The 25,098-nt window shown below is 42.0% G+C and overlaps 1 protein-coding gene across 6 annotated transcripts in view; it reads right to left on the minus strand.

Annotated features, from left to right (window-relative positions):
* EHBP1 (EH domain binding protein 1) overlaps positions 1–25,098 on the minus strand; it is a 400,871-nt gene that overhangs the window by 268,534 nt on the left and 107,239 nt on the right. For all 6 annotated transcript variants that reach the window (XM_061622278.1, XM_061622277.1, XM_061622276.1 and 3 more), the window contains exons 6-7: positions 5,676–5,857; positions 3,057–3,196 (exon numbers count right to left, since the gene is read on the minus strand). In XM_061622278.1, coding sequence (XP_061478262.1) covers positions 3,057–3,196; positions 5,676–5,857 — 322 coding nt within the window. The remainder of the gene's footprint in view (positions 1–3,056; positions 3,197–5,675; positions 5,858–25,098) is intronic.

The following is a 25,098-nucleotide window of genomic DNA, read 5'->3' on the forward strand; positions in this document are numbered from 1 at the left end:
CCTTGCAATCTAAAATTTGTCAGGAAAAAAAACAGAGCAAGGGGAGATTCAGAGGCAGGAGGACAGCAGGAAAAGAAAATAAGTGGAATCCAGCATTGTGTGAGTGAACTTCTGCTTATACAACAGGACCACATCTCCTTCTCCTAAGCCTGCAGCTACCCATGTCTCTTCAAAATCTGTTCCAGAAGGTCCCTAAATCCTCCACAGCATACTTTGAGTGTGCACAGAGGGATGCAAGGGGCAGAAGATGAAGGTGAAGTCACACTGCACAAGAAGAAGTTTATTCTTCTTGTGCATGGCCAGCACTGGTGTAGCTACATTATGCCATGAGAACTATGTGAATGAGCCAAAAGCATCCAAGAAAATCTCCCCACATGTATCCTCAGCGCTGGAGTAACCATTAAGCAAAATAAGCACGTGCTTAGGGCACCAAGGGAAGGGGGGCACCACAGAGTTTTTCCCCCTAGTTATCATGCCCTTAACTCTCAACTCTCACTGCCACACTCAACTGTAGTCAAATTTTTTGTAATTCTCCTTATCTGCCATGTATGACTTTAATCTGAATTGTTAAAAAAACATTTTCTTTGGTTTGGTGAGTGACTAAAGTTTAAAAGTTTGAAGGTGTCAGACATAACCTAGAGTTCAGTGTGTTTGACTGTCTTACCAACATTTTTCTGCATGAATTTCAGTGTTTTTCTAATCATTATAAATATATATATATTGCCTTGCGTGTATTTTTAACATTAATGGTCACAAATTGCACAGCTGAGCATTCATTTTCTCAGCTCAAGCATATTAAAAATCCCAACAGAACAACTATGTGACAAGACAGGCTGGATGCCTTGTCTCTGCTAAGTATAGAAGCAGATTTGTTATGCCAGATAAGTTTTGATGACTTGATCAAAGACTTTGCAATTAAAAAATCTAGGAGAAAACTTTGTAAAGTATAAATAAAGTTATAAGTAGGCAACAATGTCAATAAGCATTATTTTGCATCTTTTGACCCCTGTATGCTGAAATGCTATGAATCTTCAAGGTTAGAAAGCAATGGAATAAAAGGTGTTTTCTTTCGTACAAATAATATTTCTCCATTAGAATATATTTTTAAAAAATTGTCCACTAACATCAATTGCTGTAGAAAGAGAATTTTCAAAATTGAGAAGTATGCTCTCGAGATCACGTAATTTCCGTAGAGATAATATCAGAACTTATTTTGCCTTATAACCTTCGGGAGGGTGATTAAAAATTGTTTTCAATATATTTTTGTATTTGCATTTTTTCCTTTATAACAATTTTATTAAGAAATGCATAAAACAGTGTTGAAAATTTGCATTTTTTCTGTTGCCCTGGTTGTAAGTAAATAATTTGCTTATATCGCTTACTGCTATTTAGTGTTAAATAATTTTTTTTTAAAAATAACAGTTTTTATTTAATATAGTTGTGGGGTCTGGCCTGGAAGAAAACTGAATTTTCAATCCCTTATTTCACCTTCAGCTCTTATTGAGTCTTAATGTCTTGTCAGTTAAGCAATGGAAGGGCCGAGGGGGGCACCATTGTTGGGCTGTGCTTAGGGCATCAGTTGGCCTTAATCCGGCCTTGTGTATCCTAGATCCAGGCTGCTCCACACATGGCTGCTATTTGTAGCCAGAGAGAAGCCCCCCCCCATGGATAATTGATACAGACTGGGATGGAGAACATATGGGTGCATAGGGAATTCCAAGAAATATGCATGTCACGGATGGTATTTACTTAATACAATTTAAGCCTTAGTTCCTACCTATCCCCCATTCAAGTCTATATTAATTAACACTTCAGGATCGCAAAACTGCAAATAATTGCTGCCAATTGGCTGTGCACACAGTGGACTGTGACTTCAGAGAGGAAAGATATACAACATTTATATATTTATATATATGTATATATGTGTGTATATATATATATATATACAATATATATTATATATATATAAGACAGTTTTAAAAGCAACAAACAGAAATTCACTCAAGCTTGCTCTGGATCCCTATAAGGATTCCGTTAATCACCTAATATATATATATATATATAAACGTAATTGTGATTAACCAAATAGAGGTTTTTATTATATTAACATTATATTATATATTATTTTATGTGTGTGTGTATATATATATATATATGTATATATATATATGTGTGTGTGTATATAGATATAGATATAGATATGTAAGCACATATTCTCCTACTGAAGGTGTGGTCAATTGTGATTAGCTGTACCACTAAGCATGTGACAGAGCTATGACTCCACTGACTAGGTTTCTTGGTCCTCATGTTTCTTCTGTTTGCACTCTTCAGAATGGTGCCATCTGAACTGTCTAACATTCTCTTTTTGCCTGGAGTTGAACACACACTAGACTGGGAAGATGTTCTCTCTATTTGCTATCAGCGGAGAAAGAAATTGTCTTCATCAGGTAGACCCAGGGCCATGTTCTTAGGATGTGCAAAGCAAGATCAGAGGATGGCCAATAGCCCAGAACCTGAATGAAAGTTTGTATTTCGCTAGAACACATGAGACCCATCACTCAAGCAGGTAATGACTTCTGCACATAGCAGCCCCCAGAAGCCATCTTAAGCGAAGAGGTTTGCAAAGGTCTATGAGCATGCAATCTCTCCCACACTTTCCTTTCCAGGTTAAGGTCTTCACTGTACCAACAGGACTCTAGTATACACTAGAATACAGATACGAGAATCCATCTAGAGGTAGTTTTACCTGTAGCCCACTAAGCCAGGGAGCAGCCAGCAACACAGTAGAGGGCAAATAGACAGGACTGCAGACCTGACAGTTTGCCACAGTCAGACTCACAGGCTCTCCTGCCACAAATGCCAACTGTCTGTATTACTTGTGAAATACACACCACTGGAGACATTTCAGTGAAACTGTGAACTGTAAAAATCCTAATACAAATTGTACTACCTTATTGTTTAGAAGGTAAAAATAAAGAAATCATACTCTGTTAAAATCTGATTTATTTTATAAACAAGATTCATTTTCATTATCACCCTTTTGGAAGAAAACAAACCTGTAATTTTTGCAGCCTTTTCTTCCTGGTTCACTCTGTTTTCTTCATCATCTTCATTATCTTCCTCAAAATCATCTAAATTTCCAATATCTGCTTGCTTCATGCTCATCAGACTTGCCAGGCTTTGCATGTCTTCATCCCTAACAAGAACAGTAATAATCAACCAAATCCAATAAACTGTTGACATACGAATAATACGAGTTAAAGTCGCTTTCTGTTCAATATCTAAGATTTCCCTCAGCTGCAGTGCCCAGACCTATTAAAACAAATGACTCCATTGGTTACTCACTCTGATAGTATTCAACTAAGATTCAGCTCTCCCCAAAAGCCCTACTAAGACAATCTGAATAGGCTTAAAGCCAGGGCTGTGAAGTCGGAGTCGGAAGCAATTTTGGGTGGAGTCGCAGTCGCAGTTGGAATCGTTAGAAATGTACCGACTCCGACTCCTTCATAAATGGCAAATGCATATTAACTAGTAATAACAAATTTACTGTAGTGAAATGGTAGCACAAGGCATTTAATCACTACCACATGAATCCAGAGCTTGGAAGAGTTACTTTTTTGAACTACAATTCCCACGAGCCCAATCCCAATATACATTTGCCATTTATGAAGGAGTCGGAGTTGGACAGTAGAAAAATAGAGGAGTTGGAGTCGAAGGTCTGGCGTACTGACTCCACAGCCCTGCTTAAAGCAACTTGTGAGGAGAGGGTGTGAGTACTCTGCCCACCTCCTCCTCCTCCTCATCACCCCAAGAGCATTCCAGAGCAATTGTCTGCAGCCAAGAAACCTCCTCTATTTATGGAGGCTTCTGCAGAGTTTGGAACCCAGGGTTTAAAAAAACATAGGAGCCTCAATGGGTACAGGAGGTTCCCCTACTTCAGGGAGTCCTCCAAGATCACAAGGAGGGGAGACAAAGCTAGTGCACTCATGCACAGTCTCTGCTCCTCACATGTTGCTTTAAGTCCTATTCAGAACTCCTGAAAGGGGCTAATGAAGTGAATCCATTCTAACTTTGGAGGCACAGCTGTCATGAAAGGGTTAAGAGGGAACACGAATGCAACTGTGCAAAATGCAGATGACTGCACCAACACTGAGTTCAATTTCTACTGCTTATGTGAAGAGACAAGCTATACCTTGTACTAGAGAAAGGGATCCTCACCTCAGATCCTAAAAGCTACTTTATTGTGACAGCAACCTGTAGAATATCAATACTTTTTTTGTAATGGAGATCTCAGCAGGGTGGTTCATGACAGATGCTCTTGGAGGTCACTGATTCATAGGGTCACCATAAGTCAAAATTGACTTGAAGGCACATAACAACAACTCCTCACTGGTATGGAATACTGTGACCTCTTTTTTTGCTGACCATGGCAACCATTTTGTGCTGGCATCCACAGCGCTTTTATCAAGATATGACTAGCAGTACCTCATTTTTTATAAAAAAAACACTGACTATAACAATCAATAATTAGTATTGGTTCCTGGGTTTTTCTTAATGTATGTGAAGTGTTATAAGCATGATTTCCCTAATTCTTAACAGCTTCTCTGCATAGTAGGTCCATATTGTTATCTCATATTATGAATTGGGAATTGAGAGAATAGTTACTTGCTTAAGGCCCTGGATGCATTCATAGTCGAGCACAAATTTCACCAGGACTTCCCAACTCATAGCTCATTCTCCTAACCAATTATGCCATGGGAGACGTGATGTTCCTGTATTAATGTATATATGGTAAGTACTGTTTGTATAGAAGGTATGTGGTAAGTGGAGTGAAAGAGGAGGGGGGAGTAAATGAGCAGTAGAATGCTGGATGATTGGCTGAGTGTTTGAATGGCTGAGAGTATAAATGGAAGGATGACAGTTGAATCTGGGGGTGGACGTTGGTGGGTTTTAGAGGTGTTTGAGAGGTGTTTGGAGGTGGATGTGAGGAGAGTGTGGAGTTCGGATTAATACTAAGACAAGAATCACAGGAATTGATGAAACCATATGCTTATGTGCCTTTATAAAGTAATCTTGTTATTTCTAATATTTAATAAACACTATTTTGGTATACCGGAGGCCTGATCCTTGGCTGGGGAATATACAGACCAGAGGGGAGGGCAAGGTACTTACCAAGGCTGAAGAGAAACTGTAACAATTGGTGGCAGCGGTGAAGGGAAGAATATAACACCACAAGTATCCAGAGCAACCCAGAATTATATACATTCTATATAGATCAAAGGGATTGGGACAGCTTAAGCACGCAGTCACAGAGGTAACCTGATTGAGAGAGACTCAGGTAGAGTCTCTGGGAATACTGGTTATAGGACGTGACTGGTGGTGCTGCCTAGCAGAGGGATCTGGTGAGGTCTGTGCTAGAGCGGAGAGAGAAACCATAAAAAAGGACAGTCCGGACTGGTGGAGTCCCTGGTGGTGCCTAGTGACAGGCAGTAGCCACAAGCAGGTAGGAACCTGACAGGGAGAGCCAGGGAAGGGCATCACAGGAGACTATAGCAAGAGTAAGATATTATGAATCAAGTCAAACGACATCTGTCACTATATGCAATAAACATACCCCAAAAGAGTTTTTTAGAATGTGGGAAAAGCCACCATCTATCGTCTCACATAAAACTTACGTTGCTTTTCCTTCCCTCAGGAAAATACATGATAAAGAGAACTGCAAGGTAGCAGATATAATTTTCTTAGACAGAGGCTTGAATTTTAACTTGACATCAGTCTGCGTAGGCATTGGACTTGCGTATTGCTTCATGTTAATATTGCTGGTAGCAAGAGCCTTCCGGCGTCCGGAAGGAGATTCCTTAAAGAGAAAACATAGAATAATATGGTTATAACATAAAATTATATTAATACCATTATGCATTTATTTAATGAATACACTGCCTTTCTTCCATAAATCTCACAACAGCATACATGAGTTTCCCAGCCGGTCTCAATCTCGGCACTCACCAGATCCCAGACCTGCTTTGCTTTAGTAAGATTTCTGACCAGATCTAACCTTCATGTGTGTGTGTGTGTGTGTGTGTGTGTGTTTCTATCTGACATCCTTTCATCACCTATCCACATTAAACTGAAAATTATGCTCACTGAAGTGAATCACTTCAAACCTGTAAGCAGAGAATCATTGTCACCCAAAGCTGTCAACTTTTTAAAATGGTCAGGCACAACAGAACTGTAATGCGGGGTAAATATTATTAGAGGAAACAAACTCTTTAAACAGATTCACATGGAAAACAAACTAACAAAGAAATGTGACAGTTTTCAGTCAGTACTTTCAGAACACATCCTACATTATATCTTGCATCTAAAGAAAGAACTGCAGTATTTAGCTATTTTCACAATGCAATGACAGATTATTATTGTTCATGTTAGTATAATCAACTGAAGCTTGCTGATCACACTTTTAGTTTTAGAAGTTGTCAGAACCTTTGACCTTAATCTTGTTCACTGATTGACAGCAGTGGCCAGAGAAAAGAGAACTTGCATTGCTTATGATAGTCACATCTGTTCAACTTGATTCAGTGGAGAGTATTTGCATATTCTTAAGTATGTCTTCTGAGAGGGACTAAATCCTTCTCAAGTGTTTTGTGCGTTTTTGAAATTCATTCATATGGTATCTACATGCACTAATAGTTCAGTATAATATTACTGTGCATAATCTAACAGATAAGGCTAGTTTTTTTTAAAAAAACAAACACAATATTCTCCAGGGATAATATATTGCATTTTGACTTATCCTACTGGGCAGAAATGTCAAGCACCTTTAGGAAACACTATTTGAATATTTTTATTGAATGAGTATATTTTATCCAAGGCAAATGCTAAGCGAGACAGGGACAATATATTCCTATTTAGACAATAGTCAACAAGTGGTTAATAGGACTTCTTTTATTTTATTTTCAGTCAGCTAGAACCATCATCTTTATAATGCCCCATGGATATTTGGGAAAATACACACATATTATAGGCCTGCATTCATTTTTATATATAGTGTCCCAATACTGAGGAGACATTCAGCTAGTGTTGAAGGCAGTTATCATAACCACTGTCCAATTATGCTATTTTCCAGCCACAAATTATTGTCAGAAAAGAATTTGCCACTAGAATTTGCCCTCTCCATCAAACATCTACTTTTTATGACTACAAAATGTTTTATTTTATATTTTAAGCAAGTTTGAACATCTGATGGCAACACACGCCTACAAAGTCCTCAGTGCCCAATAAAGCTTCCATCTCTGCTCAAGATAAAAAGAGTGCTCAATAGTCTGTAGCATTGATTAAGGTGGGAAGACAGTGATCATGGATAACCCCTCATGCTAGATTTGAGACATTTCCTTCTGTTGGTTGTGCTAACTCATCATGCCAATCATACGGGCCAACTGGGGCTGATTAGTGATGAGTGAAAGTTACCCAAGTCTGGCACATTTTGATACAAACAGCATCTTCCCACACATCATGGTGGTAAAAATATAATAAACTAAATAAATGATTATTTGCTGTCTTTTACTATAATCTTTTGCCTGAAGTAAACAAACCCACACCTTCTGATGCAGGGAAGTTTTATTTATTTATTTGCAGTATTAATCAGTTTAGCTGTTTTGGAGCCTTAAAAATAGGCTGGCCATTTCTGCATAGTATCAAAAATATACCAAAACATTCTGTCCATAGAGAAGAGTGTGTTGTCAAGGACAAGGGCTGCCTTGTCCCTAGTGTGCTAGTTTTTTTAAAAAAAAAAAAATACAGGGCATATAATGCAGAATCATCAATCATTTGCATCCTATCTTCATCAGTCTGAAATGGCACAGTCCAGACACAGGTTTACCACCTCAGTGAAAAGTAATCTCTAGGAATGGAATGGTTATACAGCGTACTCTGTTCCACTGTCTATTCAGGTCCATTGACATGGAACTTACTTCCATAGGACTGCAGCTCTAGTGACAGAAAAGCTTTTGCACACTTCATCAAAATGAGAGCACTCACTTGTTCACTTTAAACATTTTTCACTGGTTTGGTATCTGTAGATAATACTGGAAATAAAATAAATATAAATTTCTTTCCAAGAGTACTTGTATGAAAGGCATCACACATACAACTCATCCCTCCTCAGGGATGCATAATGTAATATGTAAACTTGCATCCCCTTTTCTGGGTTTAAAGATTTAACAAATAAATGAACTTTTATGAAAACATATTGCAGATTAAAAAAAAATTCTTCCTTTAATTTATAAGTATAAAATAAGGACTAAAACATAAATAATTTAAGGATTAACAATCTCTCCAGAAAGAAAACAGAAATCATATGCTTTCTTCTTGTAGTTCGTCAGCCCTACCCACAGATACAGAGTAAGTACAGACAGTTCTTAGAACAATATGAAACTAATGAACAATAAACATTTCCTTTAAAATAATGGTGGCCACACCTTAATAACCAATCAACATTATCCCTTATTACAAACAGCATTCTGATAGCCCTGGCACTGCCATTATGTCAGCTGTCTGAGTGAAGAACTGCGTGACAGCAGTTGCCATGAGCTCCTGGCCTGAACACTGTCACCAGCGGGGGGGGGGGGGACTGTTCTTTATCAAGAGCAAGATAGCCAGAATTTCCACTGACACCATTGAGGAGATGCTGCCCTTTTAAATAGCCAGAATACACATAGACAGAATCTAATAATAATAATAATAATAAATTTAATTTTTGTGTCGCCTATCTGGCCGAAGCCACTCTAGGCGACGTACAAACTAAAATTCAGTAAATTACAATACAATACAGATAAAATACAATAAAATCAGTACGATCATTAATCACAGCAGCATGAAATCAGTTAGGGCGATCAATAGATAATAAAATATCCCAAAAAAGTTAGCCCTCCCCGGAATTCCTGAAGGCCTGTCCAAAAAGCCAAGTTTTTAATGCCCGGCGAAATATATCCAGGGAAGGGGCATGGCGAAGATCGAATGGGAGGGAGTTCCAGAGAGTGGGGGCCGCCACTGAAAATGCCCTCTCTCTAGTCCCTACCAACCTAGCTGTTTTTGTTGGTGGGACTGAGAGAAGGCCCTGTGTGGCTGAACTGGTTGGGCGGCTTAATTTGTGGTACTGGAGGCGCTCCTTCAGATAAACTGGGCCAAGACCGTATAGGGATTTAAAGGTTAATACCAACACCTTGAATTGGGCCCGGAAAACAACTGGAAGCCAATGTAGATGAAATAATACTGGCGTGATGTGATCACGGCGGCGGCTGTTTGTAAGCAACCGAGCCGCCGCATTCTGCACCAGTTGTAGTTTCCGGACCGTTTTCAAGGGTAACCCCACGTAGAGCGCATTGCAGTAGTCTAATCGAGAGGTGACCAGGGCATGTACCACCAGTGGGAGCTGATGAATAGGGAGGTAGGGTTGCAGCCTCCGTATGAGATGTAATTGGTACCAAGCTGCCCGGCTCACTGCCGAAATCTGAGCCTCCATGGACAGCTTGGAATCAAGAACCACCCCGAGGCTGCGGACCTGATCTTTCAGGGGTAAACTCACCCCATTAAACTGTAGGTCAACAGCACCCAACCTCCCCCTGTCACCCACAAGTAGCACCTCAGTCTTATCAGGATTGAGCTTCAGTCTGTTCCTTCCCATCCATCCACTCACGGATTCCAGGCACTTGGACAAGGTCTCCACAGCCATCTCTGGTGAAGATTTAAAGGAGAGATAGAGCTGCATGTCATCTGCATATTGATGACTTCGCAGCCCAAAACTCCTGATGATAGCTCCCAGCGGCTTTACATAGATGTTAAATAGCATGGGAGAGAGGATAGAACCCTGTGGCACTCCGCATGTGAGGGGCCAAGGGTCTGAAACCTCATCTCCCAATGCTACCTGTTGATGCCTGTCAGAGAGAAAGGAACGGAACCACTGCAAAACAGTGCCTCCTATTCCCAATCCTTCCAGGAGATCCAACAAGATACCGTGGTCGACGGTATCAAAAGCTGCCGAGAGATCCAGGAGGACAAGAAAGGTGGATTCTCCCCCGTCTAATGCCCTCCTCATATCATCCACCAGAGCGACCAAGGCTGTTTCAGTACTATGTCCAGTCCTGAAACCCGATTGGTATGGATCCAAATAATCCGTTTCATCCAAGTGTGCTGCCAACTGGCCAGCCACCACTCGCTCAATGATCTTCCCCAAAAATGGCAGATTTGAAACGGGGCAAAAGTTGTTCAAGACTTTGGGATCCAAGGAGGCCTTTTTCAAAATAGGTTTTATAATTGCCTCCTTGAGGGCTGGTGGCAAAACACCCTCCTTCAAGGATGCATTTACCACCGCCCTGATCCCTTCGCCTAATTTCTCCCTACATTTCATAAGAAACCATGATGGGCAAGGATCAATCAGACAGGTGGTAGGCTTTACCGCTGAAAGCACCTTGTCCACATCCTCAGAAGGGAGAGGCTGGAACCGATCCCACAGAACCGGACTGCAATTGGTCAACTCTGGATCCCCCACTGCATACACAGCGTGCGGAATCGAGTTCTTCAGGTGCTCGACTTTATCAGCAAAGTGCTTTGCCAATTTGTCACAGGAAGCCTTAGAATGTTCCAAGGGTTCCTGAGCAACTGGACCGACCAGGCTTCGGACCACTTGGAACAGCTTCCTGGGACAGCACTCTGCAGATGCAATAGAGGCAGCAAAGAAATCCTTCTTTGTTGCCCTCACTGCCACCTGGTAGGCAGCTATTGCTGCTCTAACCTGTGTCCGAGCATCTTCAGAACGGGATTTCCGCCACCGGCGCTCTAGTTGTCTCACCTCCTGCCTCAGACTACGCAACCGGGGTGTATACCACGGAGCCGTCTGAGTCCTATTCAGGGGGAGAGGACGTTTCGGAGCCACCCGGTCTAATGCCCTGGTGATTCCCTCATTCCACTCCATCACCAGGGTTTCGACCGGGCGACCTTCAGCAGGTTCCAATTCCCCCAGCGCAGTCAGGAATCCCTCTGGATCCATCAGGCACCTAGGGCGGACCATTCTAATAGGTCCTTTACCCCTGCAGAGGGAGTGTGGCATCGAGATGTCAAAATTCACCAGATAGTGATCTGACCATGACATGGGGGTAAAAGAAATAGCCCCCAACTTCAGAACACTTCCTACCGCTCCCATGACAAATACAAGGTCGAGAGCATGACCGGCTACATGGGTGGGCTCAGTATTATTAAGGTGCAGTTCCCAGGAAGCCATGGTTTCCAGGAAATCCCGAGGGGCTCCACTGAGGGTGGTCTCAGCATGCACGTTGAAATCCCCCAGTACTAAAAGCTCTGGGGTCAACGCTCGTACATCCGAGACCACCTCGAGCACCTCGGACAGGGAATCTGCCGTGCAGCGGGGCGGGCGGTACACGAGCAAGATCCCCAAACTGCCCTTTGGGCCCAACCTCCAGTACATGCAATCAACAACCTTGGTCCTTGGGAGTGGACGCCTGGTGAAAATCAAAGACTCCCGGTAGATGACTGCCACTCCCCCTCCCCGCTTACCTACCCTCGGTTGCTGTGCATAATAGAAACCCGGCGGACACATGGCCTTAAGGATGGGAGCTGAGGCCTCGTCCAGCCAGGTCTCCGTGATACACACCAGGTCTGCGCACTCATCCAGTATCATATCATGGATGACAGATGTTTTTTGTGTCACAGACCTGGCATTACACATCAGCAATCGAAGGTCGGTAGGAATCCTGCTTTCCCCAGTTAACTTCTGGTTTTGGGCAGACCTGGAACACGGGATAGGTATTATGCATCTATCCCGTGTTCCTCTAAATTGACATGGTCTGCCCCTAGCATCAATCCGGCACCTGCCGCCCAAACTTGGTATAGCTTGGCCCCCCTCCTTCTCTGTTTCATCCCTCCTTGGTTTGCACATGCCCCTATCCCTAATTGCCTGCTGGACAGGCCTATCTTAAATAATATAACAAATAAACATAAAAACCCACCCCTTACCCCCTGGGGGCTGCCAGTCACTTCTTGTACACTATATAACTGTTTTATAAGAACTGGAACAGGTTCAAAGGAGGGCAACAAGGACGATCAGGGGACTGGAAACCAAGCCCCTATGAGGAGAGACTGAAAGAACTGGGCATGTTTAGCCTTGAGAAGACTGAGGGGAGATATGATAGCACTCGTCAAGTACTTGAAAGGTTGCCACACAGAGGAGGGCCAGGATCTCTTCTCAACTGTCCCAGAGTTCAAGCCACGGAATAATGCGCTCAAGTAACAGGAAGCCAGATTTCAACTGAATATCAGGAAAAACTTCCTAACTGTTACAGCAGCACAAGAATGGAACCAATTACCTAGGGAGGTGGTGAGCTCTCCAACACTGGAGGCATTCAGGAGGCGGCTGGACAGCCACCTGTCAGGTATTGTTTAACTTGGATTCTTGCACTGACCTTATAGACCCCTTCCAACTCTTCTGTTCTATGATTCTAAGAATGTGTGCTTAAGCTTGCTTTTCCCTCCTCCATCCCATTTCTGTTTCTATTGATTTTGAGTCTGAAGGCAGGGACAATCCTAGTACTGACTTTTGTAAGCAGTTCTGAGAGCCTTTTGGCCAAAGGGTGAGCTATAAATAAATTTAAAAAGTAAACTCCAGGTAGTTTGATGTTCTCTGATAAATTTTGTCATTCCCACACCTTTTTGTTTGTTACAGTACAACTCCTCCAAGTACTCCAGGGTCAATAATCACAATGGTGCAAGACAGTTTACAAAACAGAAAGGGAAAGTGCTCAAAAGAAGATAATATAACATAATTCAAACAAACCAAAAGGACTTAAATGAAGGTGACCCCCCCATTATTTTCCCTTATACATGTATATGCAATTAAACACCAGTCTACAGAAAACAAGTCTTTATTATACAGGCTTTATTATACATCCACGAGAGTGGCTGTATATTATAATCAGCATGGATATTTTGCATTCCGCAATGTTAAATTGAAAATACCCCCATGCCATTCAGATGCTTCCCATAAGCTCATTTCAAAACAAAACCTTATAAAACTTATAGTCCTGAACTCAGAAACGCTTGCTTAACAACTCTATAAATTTTCATGGCGATATACCCATCATGTCCACCTTTCCTTAAGTGGAGTGGTTTAAGCATAGCAGGCTGAAAACATGCATCTTGGGCAGGCCAAGTTTGTTTTTTCCAAAAGCTAGAGTCATCGCTTAATTAGCAACATACTGTAATCAGTCTGATTGTACATCAAACTGCAGTTTGTTAATTCGCCCAAAATAGAAATAGAGCATAACCTCTAGTTTGAAACACAAAAGACTGTCTTCACCATCATATGACATTGACCAATAAAAAGGCTTTGACATTAATAAAACCAATCTGAGAATATAGTATTCCAAGTACAGCCACAGCAAAGTTCTTATAGAAACACTATGCTGCCAGTTTGTGCGTGAAGTTTGAAGACATCCTTTTGGAGAGCTTCACAATCCATTTTTGTTTTCACCACCCTGAATAATGTGTTGTCATTCCCTTGCTTCCCTTCTCACTGCTCACTCATAAGTCCAGACTATTTATGAACAAGTTAAAAAGCACTCATCCCAATTCAAATTCTTTGCAGATCACTCTTCTTACACCTCTCCAATGTGAGAATTGTCTATTCCTATGCTTCCTGTTCTTTAACCAGTTACCATAAGAGGATCTATCCTCATATTGTGTGACTACTACATTTATTCAGGAGCCTTTGCTGAAAGACTTTGTCCAAAGCTCTTAAAATGTCCAAATATACATTGTCATCTGGATTATCCATATGCTTGTTGACATTCTCAAAGAACTGTTAAAACCTTATTGAGACAGGACCTATCTCTGCAGAAGCAATGTTGATTCTTTTTCATTAGGATTTGTTCTTCTTTATGGTTGATAATTCACTAATAGGCAGAAAAACCTTGCAGTTTAGGAATGTACCTATAGCCAACAGATATTTCTATCAAACTGTAAAAAGCAGGGAAATTGAGCAACTATAGTGAATGCACCAGGGGAGCAGGAGACCTGACCTCCTCTCTGAGATACTGTACAGCCCTACAAATCTGTAAAAATGCACAGACAATTTGGGTTGGTCTTTCACAGTCCAATCTACTTCCTGTGCAGCCTGGAAGTATTTGGTGACATGTGCCTCTGAGTATTTGAGTGGTGGCAACACCTACAATCAGGACTGCATCTCCAAAGATGGAGTTTTCGTATATTTGTTGTTCTTACTTTGCTTCTTTCCTGTGGTACTACTGCTTCCCCTCTGTCCAGTGCCCACCCACCCAATATCCTCTCCTTCCATTCCTGCCTTCCTCCTAACCTCCCTGCCCCTCCCCCAGGTCAGTTTCACCTATCCTAAGCATGACTGCATGAGAGTAAATCCCATTGGACTCAAAAAGCATGCAAATAATCAAACCTCCCCTCCTCATCCGTCCTATCCCCTCCCTCTTGCCCCTTCCCTCCCTCTTATTTATTTATTTATTTATTTATTCTATTTGTATGCTGCTTTTTCACACAAATGTGCCAAAAGTGGCTCATAACACCAAAGGAAAAAAAAGCATTATCAATATAACATTACAATAACGGTCCAACAACTATTCAAACACAATATAACAATCCAAACAAAGAATTCATTTTGATAACAGAAATGTTAATAACATTTGAATTACATTATAAAATACATTATGCTAAATGATAAACTGGCTTTCTTAAAACTATGTAGTGTCCCTCAACAGAGTATCATTACAGTTTGTGGCTGAACACTCACAAGTTGCTTCCACACTAACTGTTTTCTTTGGAATGGATATATGTTTCTTTGTTGTTGGCAGGAAGTTCAGATGATGTCTCATTCCTCCCATCATTATAATTTGATCCATCTCAAGGTGCTGCTGCTGCTGCCTCGTCTTCAGATCCCTGCTGTTTGTTCCTTTGTTTGCTTGTTTGTGACTGCCCAGCATTCCAGTTAGCAAGAGTTCAAACAGGCCACTGGGCCCAAATCCCAAGCCTCATCTTAGACCACCAATATAGCCATGAGACAGCTCAGTTGTAAGACCCAATTCCCTTCCAATCCCCTCCTCCCCTTCCCCTCCTTCCCCCCCGGTCAGTTTTACCTATCGTACGCATGATTGCATGGGAGTAAATCCCATTGAACTTAAAAGAAGATTAGACAAATTCATGGAGGACAGGGCTATCAATGGCTACTAGCCATGATGGCTGTGCTCTGCCACCCTAGTCAGAGGCAGCATGCTTCTGAAAACCAGTTGCCGGAAGCCTCAGGAGGGGAGAGTGTTCTTGCACTCAGGTCCTGCTTGCAGGCTTCCCCCAGGCACCTGGTTGGCCACTGTGAGAACAGGATGCTGGACTAGATGGGCCACTGGCCTGATCCAGCAGGCTCTTCTTATGTTCTTTTGAACTCAACAAGCATGCAAATGATCAAACCTGCCCTCCCTTCCCCCTCCTCCCTCCCATTATCTCCCTTTTGCCCCTTCCTTCACCCCTCCCCCTCCTCTTCTAGTCCCCTCCTTCCCCCTCCACCCTTCTGCTCTACTCTCCAGTCTCCCTCCTTCCTCCTTCCCTCTATTCTACTCTCCCCCTCCTCCTCCCCCATGGTCACCTTTACCTATCCTAGCCATGCTTGCACAGGAGTAAATCCCACTGAACTCAATAAGCATGCAAATGATCAGACCTACCTTCCCCCTCCTTCCCCTCCCTCCTCCCTCTCCTCCCCTCCCCCTCCTCTGTGGTCAGTTTCACCTATCCTAAGCATGATTGCAGGGGAGTAAATCCCACTGAACTCAATAAACATGCAAATGATGAATCCATTCTCGGCCAACTTGCACAGGATCCCATTTCTTACCTCCCGAATTAAAAAGCAGAGAAACTCACTAATAGGCAAAAAACCTTGCAGTTTAAGAACATACCTATAGCCAACAGATATTTCTATCAAACTTTAAAAAGCAGGGAAATTGGGCAGCTATAGTGAATGCACCAGGGCAGCTGGAGACCTGACCTCCTCTCCAAGATATTGGACTGCCCTACAAATTTGTCAAAATGCAAACACAATTTGGGTTGGTCTTTAACAGTCCAATCCACTTCCTGTGTAGCTTGAAATAATTTGGGAACGTGTGCCTCTGAGTATATGGTGAGTGGTGGCAACACCTGCAATCAGCCCAAATAATAGAAAGAAGACATGTGCTATGCTGATCTTTAGCAGGGAGGAAGAAACATCATTAAGACAGTTTACATAGTTCAGATAGTCACTTTAATTATGTCTGATTTACTTAAACATCCTTCCAAATGTAACCAACATTGTTTTTATATGGTGCTATGGGTCCACAAAAAGTGACCCATGAAACACATCAGCATTTTGTTCAAATCTAGCTGAACTCCAAGCATTTTTCCCCTATAATGGTTGTCAAAAAATAAATAAAAATTGAGGGTCTCTATTGGTGAAAAAGCCGTTTTTTAAAAAAACAATGCAGTGCTTGCCTTTACAAGACATAGCAATTTACAAGGCTGCCAACTCTCAGAGGTTTTTTGCAAGGGCTGCAATGTTAATATTGTTGCACACCACCCTAATCTCCGAGCGGTGAGAGATCTCCAGGGGTTCCTGTGCCTGCCCAGGGTTTGGTTTCCTTGGAAAGAAGGTCAGCAGAGACTGTGGTGTCTTTATGAAATATGTTTTATTTATTTACACACATTCCAATCTGAGCTTAAGATGGAAGGTTTCAAAGCATCAGCAGTCCAACCGATCTTTCTTTTCCATCAGGCTTACAGGAGGCATCCTAAAGCCATGGTGCAGGGAGTCAGCCTCTCTGCCTGTCTTCAGTTCCCAGTCTTTCCCTCAGACTCAACTGAAAAACCTCTTTTTTCCCCAGGTGGGGGCTCTCCTGAAGAGTTTCAATAACAATAGGATCAACCATTTATACACCACTTAACGCTGTTATAACCACTTAACCCTGTAGTTTCCACTTTGCAGTCTCTATACCTTCATTATATCCTGCCATTGTTTTTAGAAATCACGTCTTCTATAAATATAGAGTTCTATTTATGGGCCAACTAATTTTTTATCATTGGAACCACTGCTTTCCTAGTATTTGTATCCAAGATCCCTGAAGATGGGGGCAACTATGCAATTTCTCGCCACCTGAATGTGACTTTCTAATTCAGTTGTGCAACTACTGACTAAGGAACATGGATCCTAGGTCTGTTACCAGAGAAGAACGGGAGAAACAGTTCCTACTTGCTGCCTGTAACATAAGAACCACCTGTTAGACGCTGCTTCTTCTAAAAGAGATATCATTTGTGCTTGCAACTCTTTAAATTAACAATATTCTATAGTCCAAATGTAGCAGTGATAGCCTTGAACCAGTGCCTGGAGCTAGTAATTGGCTGGATGACTGAAGCTCAAACCAGACATGAAGTGATGGTAGGTGGTACAGTTGATCCCAGAGAAGGGATTGCATTCTCCCTTAATATAAGATATCCATATAAGTCCATAGCGTGGGGGCTTTATTGTATCCATCCTTGCTCATGGATGCCCAGACAGTGTCTGTGGTTTGAAGTACCTTTTACTAGCTTTGGTTGATACACTAGCTGTGGTGTATAGTTTTGCACAGTTGGCAATATTCAATTTAGATTTCAGCAATGCATTATAGGTGCTGCTGCCTATGAAAGCCATTTAGAAACTGCAGCTGGTTCAGACCATGATGGCCAGATTAACAGATGTACTTACTGCACTGATAATAAATTACTGGTGTTGAAACAGCTTCGCTGGTTTGCAGTCAAGTACTTACATGGCCTAAGAACTGGGTATCTAATAACAGCCTTCTCTACTATGAACTTCTCTGCAATCAGATATCAGTTATACCTTGATTGTTGTAATCCAAGTTTATGAATCATAGGTACAGCTATGTTGTGATACTGAGCAATACCTAGAATTATTACTTCTGTGTCTTCGCAGATGACGACAGCCTTGTAGCCTTTCCTGGGAGCACACTGGGCATGGTGCAACAGTCTAGTATCCACGTCTTCCTGATCTGACAGAAGTGACTTCATCAACATAGTCCAGAGTAATTTTGTAGCAATAGTTCTCATATGCAACTAAAAAGTTTTTCCTCTGAAGTATTTCCTAATACAGTAAGGCCCCGCTTCTCGGTTTTCCGCTAATACGGTGGTCAGGCTCGCTGGAAGAGTGGGAGGCGGGAAAGCTTCTTGGTGCCGGCTGTGAAGGCACTCTCTGCCTTGGCCCTGGACCAGGACACCCAGAGCTGGCTGGAGGAGGAGGAGGAGGAAGAAGCTGTGCCAGCCTCTCTTGCCCCCTCTCTCCGGCCCAAGGCAAGGGCGAAGTGGGCCGGGCCGGGCCGGAGAGGCGAGCCTCCTGGTGCAGCCAATGCCAGCGCCAGGAAAGCCTAGACTGCCATCTTGTACCACTTACCTGGAAGTATGCCCAATTAAACCATTGTACTGAAAATTAAGTATACAATGAATTCTTAATAAATCCCAGGTCTTTAGCTCCTGCAAAGTAGGAAACATGCCTAGGCCTCTTTGCAAAGGTTTCACGTTTGTCTTTTGGGTGAAGGGTAATTCTTTAACATTTATCCCCACTTATTGTGCAGTATATTTGCAGAAAATAACTTCTAGGCACCATCTGATCTCAGGCAAATCCGGCACAGGAAAGATTCATCCTAGTTGCTAGGGAAAAGGGAAAAGCAAACCATGGAGATCCCAAGGACCAAGAAAAAAAACAGAAGCAGGAAAATGCACTAAATGGGAGGGCAAATCAGCAGCTCTTTAAAATCCCAAGGATTCCTATTCCCTGGTGTCCAAACAACTCATGTATGAATCACAACTCTGACTTTACTCATTGGGTAATAACACTGACAGGCAGGAACATCCAGGGTGGCTCATTTTACAGAAATGACAGAATGGTACCTGCACAGTTTGCTCTATAACTTTCTTTCTAGGAGGGCTAGAGACCTTTTTTAAAAAAGAAAAGAAAGTTCTGGGCTACCTTCTGAGAGGCACCACTGAAGGCCTTTATGGGTGCCATGGTGACTGCAGGTGACGAGGTTGGCGAGCCCTGTGCTAAACTTTCTAAAATAATTTCAGCAGGTTGTACTAGTTTCTCAAGCTCAGCAGCGAAGATAAATTTCATTATTTTTCCAAAAAAACTATTAATACCTCCCTAATGACCAAGGAATTAGTCGAAGTGAATGGTCCAGGACATCTCTCCTTGACAAACTGTGACTCTATGCAATCAAAACCATCCATCCCAGAAGAGCGCTGAAGTTCTCAGCATAAATTCCTTTCCCTTAGCTACAATTTGAACTTTTTCTGTTGATGGCAGAAAATGCTTTTAATTGTGATTTGGAAATCCTGTGATTTCATTTATGTGTGTCTGACAATTTTTCTGCCTCAAATTTGCAGTAAGCTTATTCTCAACATTCCTTTGTGTTTAAAAGGTCACTGACAAATCTGGTGGGGCAAGCTAGCCAGAGGACAAGCTACTCAATTCTTGCTTCTTGGAACTGAATGGATTTTGCCACAGTATCAACCACCTCATCTACGTACAGTGGCCCACACACTACAGTAGGGCCCTGCTTCTCGGCACCCCGCTTTTTGGTGTTCCGCTAATATGGAGCCAGCGGGGCAGTCAGCCAGAGGGGGGGCTGGAGCTGCCCGCGCTCCAGCTGATCTCACTGGAGGAGGAGAAGATCAGCTATAGAGCACTCCAGCTAATCTCCTCCTTTTCTGGCGTGATCAGACTCCCGTGCTCAAGCTGATCATGCCGGAGGAGGGGAAGATCAGCTATAGCGCACTCCAGCTGATTGCGCTCGAGGAGGGGAAGATCAGCTGTAGCGCGCTCTCCTCCGGCACAATCAGCGGGTTAGGTTCCAGACCTCCGCACTATAGCTGATCTGCTTTTTGGCGGGGGTCTGGAACCTAACCTGCTGTATGAGTGGGGCCCTACTGTAATAACTGTAAGCAGGACTGCAGCCTTACATGTGTGGTAGAGTGGAATGATTTAGATTTGGACAAACAAGAAAAAAAAGGTGTGAGAAAGAAAAAAAGAAATCAGCTGTGAGTTTAGTGGGTTAGGAAAACATTACCTTACAGGGCAGTTGTCAAGACAAAATGGAGTAAATAATAAGGTTTATGAAGGAAAGATGGAATACAAATATGATGGATAATATATGGATATTACATTAACCTTTATTATTAAAACATAAAGATTTATAATTACAAATGTAAAACCTGACAACTCTTCATTTTTTAAAAAAAATATTGCATTCCACAAGGAGTTTCAAAGCAATTGACAAAAAATAAATGCAATACAAAATTTTTAAAACCAATAAAAACACTAAGGTGATCAGACCAAAATGGCCTTTGCTTGTTCAAAACATGTTGAGTATGCCAAATGTAGAAAAAACACAATAGTATCTATAGTATCTGAGGGGAGGAAAGACGTGAAATCATCATTGTGCTGAGAAGTTCGGCTTTATACGTATTCCAAATAAATAAGACAGGATGTGCTTGCTTAAGCTTTTCAATCAGGTCACTTTTTTAAAGGTCCCTTTCAACCTTCCCACCCCAAACAAAAGGATAATAATTGACAGAAAATACAACAATACTTTTAGTCAATTTGGCTGACACTCAGAAATACATGCTGGTAATATTGCTTTTTCACTTGCTGCAAATACTCCAAAGAGAAACAAGTCCAGAAATTTCTGGGTGATGGTCTTTTAAACTACATCACAAGTTCCATATTGCTTAGGCTATGCTGAAGAGATCACTGCTTCACTAACAGAGCAAAATGGATCACGACAGAATCTAATTTGTGGAAGTATAGAGCAATTAAATGCTAAAATAGACAAGCTACAGGAAGCTCTCTCAACTGGAGAGAGTAAATTAGAAACTATGTCAGTTAAAATAATTCAGGCAGTTGGATGGAAGATTTGGAGGGCCAAATGCTAGCAGCACAATCTGTGATGTAAAGGTGCTTAAAAGCAAAATCATGGCTCACAATATCCAGAATATTTATTAAGAATGATGATGCATATGAATGGAGAAGTTAATGTTTAAGAAATGTGGCACATATCAGAAATATTCAAGATCTGAATTATAAAGTGTCAGAAATGACATAAAATTCTTAAGAGCAGCAATAAGAATTCAGAGTTGTAGCAAGAGGTACTGTACCTCAATGACAGCCCACATGCTTTGCATGCAAAAGGTCTTAGCTTCAATTCCCAGTATCTCCAGGTAGGGCTGGGAACATCCTTGTCTGAAACCTGCAAAGCTACTTTCAGTCAGTGTGGAGAGCACTTAGCTAGATGAAACAATGCTCTGACTCAGGAAGCTGTCTTATATTATTATGTGTTGGGATGGAAGTCTTTTCCTTAAGTATTTTTAAGTATTAAGTATTTCACTTTTCTGAAGAAGGCTCAAGGCGACTTAGAGAAATACAAAATACAGGCATACCCCGCTTAACGTCGCTTCACTTAATGTCGCCACGCTATAACGTGCATGCTCCATACTCCACCATACCCCACTTTAAAGTACGCACTTCGCAATAACGGACACTGACGGAACTTGCATTCCACGTGCCACCTGCGTTCTGAAGCGTTGTCTTCTTATCAGAGCGATTGAGCGATCTAGCGATCTGAGCGGCTGCTGCCTTGGAGACAGACTCTTTTACAGTACTGTAATCATTTAAAGATATTTTATTTTACATTTAAGTACTTTACTTTACAGTACTGTAAAGAGTGATCGGAGCTCTGCCTGCCCGAGCCTAGGTCGGTGGTGGCAGTGTGTGTGCGTGTGGGGGGCAGTGTGAGTGGGGGCACCACGTGCTCTTTAGATCCCCCTGATTTCATTTTAGATCCCCCTGATTTCATTTTACTGTCCCATTTTATATATCTCCCTCTCCGTTGTCCCATCTGCTTTACTGTAATTGTTTGTGATAAAAAAATAAAAAATTCTTTAGAGCACCCTGATTTCATTTTATACCTCTCCATTGTCCCATCTTATACCTCTCCATTGTCCCATCTTCCTTTCCTGCTTTTTCTCTCTGTCTCTGCCCATCGTTAGTTCTGGCTTTTGCCACTGCTGGCTTGTGACTCCCAATAGCGTGTGTATTGGTATTGTTTCCCCTTGCCTTCAGTACTGTACAGGACAGTACTGTACAGTATTACAGTACAGTACATAATGGGAGTTACAAAGAAAAGTCGTAAATCTGTCACCTTAGATATGAAGCTTAAAATGATTAAACTGTCTGATGAAGGTGTTTCTCAAGCTGAGATAGGCCGAAGGCTAGGCTTCACTCGAACGACAGTTAGCACAGTCATAAAGAGTAAAGAAAAAATTCTTGCGGAAGTTAAGAGTGCTACGCCAGTGAACACAACAAAAATTAGAAAAAAGGATAGCATTGTTGCAGACATGGAGAGACTCTTAATACCTTGGATAGAAAATCAGACTGCACGCCAGGCTCCTGTAAGCCAGGCAATGATTCAAAGTAAGGCCTTAAGCCTATTCAATGACCTGAAGGCTAAGAAAGGTGAGGCAGCAGAGGATGCCGAATTTGTTGCAAGCCGTGGATGGTTCGACAGGTTCAAGAAGAGGTCTAACCTACATAACATCAGAGTGCAAGGAGAGGCAGCTGCTACAGATACTGAGGCTGCAGAAAGCTATCCACGCAACCGTGCCAGAATTATTGAAGAGGGAGGCTACTCCAAGGAACACATTTTTAATGTGGATGAGACTGGGCTGTTCTGGAAAAAGACGCCTGCAAGAACCTTCATCGCCAGAGAGGAGAAACCAATGCCAGGCTACAAGCCAGCTAAAGATAGAATAACCCTCCTGTTAGGTGGCAATGCCTCTGGTACCTTGAAACTAAAGCCTATGCTAATTTATCGTTCGGAAAACCCTAGAGCTTTAAAGAAGTACGTTAAAACTAGACTTCCAGTGCATTAGAGGTCTAATAGAAAAGCATGGGTGACTGCAGCCGTTTTCGAAGATTGGTTTGACACCTGCTTTGTACCAGAGGTGAAAGCCTATTGCAGGGACAACAATATCCTTCTTAAAATTCTGCTCCTTGTAGACAATGCTCCTGACCACCCTCAAACGTTAGATGAACTGAACCCTAACATTCGAGTGGAATTCCTACCACCGAATACCACCTCACTCCTGCAGCCCATGGATCAATGTGCCATAGCCACCTTCAAGTTGAACTACTTGAAAAGAACCTTCAGCAAGTGTATTGTAGCAATAGACAATGAAGAGGGGACAGGACAAGAAGTCCTAAAGAAATTCTGGAAAAGCTACAACATCTTGGATTGCATCAAAACGATAAGAGATGCTTGGAATGATATCAAGGAAACAACCATAAAAGGGGCCTGGACAAAATTATGCCCACAGTTATTTGATGATGTCGAAGCCTTTTCAGATCCTGTAGCTGATGTTACTGAAAATATTGTAGAGATGGCACGGCAGTTAGAGCTGGAAGTGGAGGCAGAAGTTGTTGCTGAACTTATGGCATCCCCTACTGAACCCCTCAGCAATGAAGATCTTCTTGAACTTGAAGAGGAGAGAGAGGAAGAAAATGTGCCGGATGAGGATGAGACCGTGGAACAGCCTGAAGGCCTAACTTCAAAAGTTCTCTTGGAAGCTTTCCGTCATCTTGATAGCACCATGGCTCTTTTTGAAAAGCATGATAGGGACTTTGAAAGAAGTTCCAAAGTCAATGCAAACATTTCAGGGGCTTATGCCTGTTACAAAGAAATCTACAGGGAAAAGAGCTACAGTTCAAACCTCCATAGACACCTACTTTCTCCAAAGGCCAGCAGCAGCACCAGTCAATCTCCCAGACCATCAACATCCACTGAGCCATCTCTAGCATCGACATCAGCCCCGAGCCCTACTCCTACTTCAGGTAGCCCATCCAAGTCGCCAGCAACAAGCATCTAGCCCTTGATGACTCGACTTATGAAGTAGAAGATATGCCCTCTCCTTCATCCTTCCTGCCATACAGGTAAATTTTTGTTCATCCATTTCGCATCTGCCAGCTGACATTAAAGGTAAGCTTACTTTATTTTATTTTATGTTTATTTAAGTTATAAATGTGTTATTTACATCAGTTATGCCCATATATGACGACTGCAGTGCAGTACATGCATCGATAAGTGAAAAAAAAGTAGTGCTTCACTTTAAGTGCATTTTCACTTTACATACTCGCTCCGGTCCCATTGCGTATGTTAAAGCGGGATATGCCTGTATACAAAATGTAAATCAAAACAGTAATACTACTCCTGTGTGCTAAAACAGGGCTAGCCATCCCCAGGTAGCTGCCTCTTTCGGCTTGCATCCGATTACTGAGTTTGGCTTAGAAATGGAAGTCTCAAAAATGGGGTCCAATCCCAACAGTGTGCTGGGACTGGAACAGAGTAAACTGTGTCTGAGAGACTCAACATGGAATATTGTGTGCTGGCAAAGACAGAGTGACCCATTTTAAATTCACTTGTTCAAAAATTTTCTTGGACATTTGTTTTTCTTAATAATGTTATTTGTTATTTAGTTTAATTTTTGTAAATTGTATTGCTTTCAGTGATGTATTTTTATACTTGTTTATTTTTCTTTGTAAGCCGCCTTGAGGGCCTTTGGCCAAAAGGCGGGGTACGTATGTATGTATGTATAAATAAATAATAATAACAACAACAACAACAGCCAATGTGGAACTCTCTAGATGTTGTTGGCCTACACCTCCCATGAGCAGGGCCAGCTCCAGGTTTCTGGGGACCCTCAAGCACAGGGTATCAGGGGACCCTTGTCCCTTCCTTTCCTCCTCAAACCACATTCCTCCTGGGTTGAATCCATCCTTTCCTGTCATTTGCAAAGATCTTTGAAAAAAGCACTTCAAATAAACATTTCAATTCTCCACCAGGATCTTCTGCTCGCATAGGAAGCTGCCTTATACTGAGTCAGATCATTGCTCCATCTAGCCCAGTACTGTCTACACTGACTAGAAGCAGCTCTCCAGAGTTT

The sequence above is a fragment of the Rhineura floridana genome, chromosome 4 (assembly GCF_030035675.1).
Source record: "Rhineura floridana isolate rRhiFlo1 chromosome 4, rRhiFlo1.hap2, whole genome shotgun sequence".
NCBI classification, from domain to species: Eukaryota; Metazoa; Chordata; class Lepidosauria; order Squamata; family Rhineuridae; genus Rhineura; species Rhineura floridana.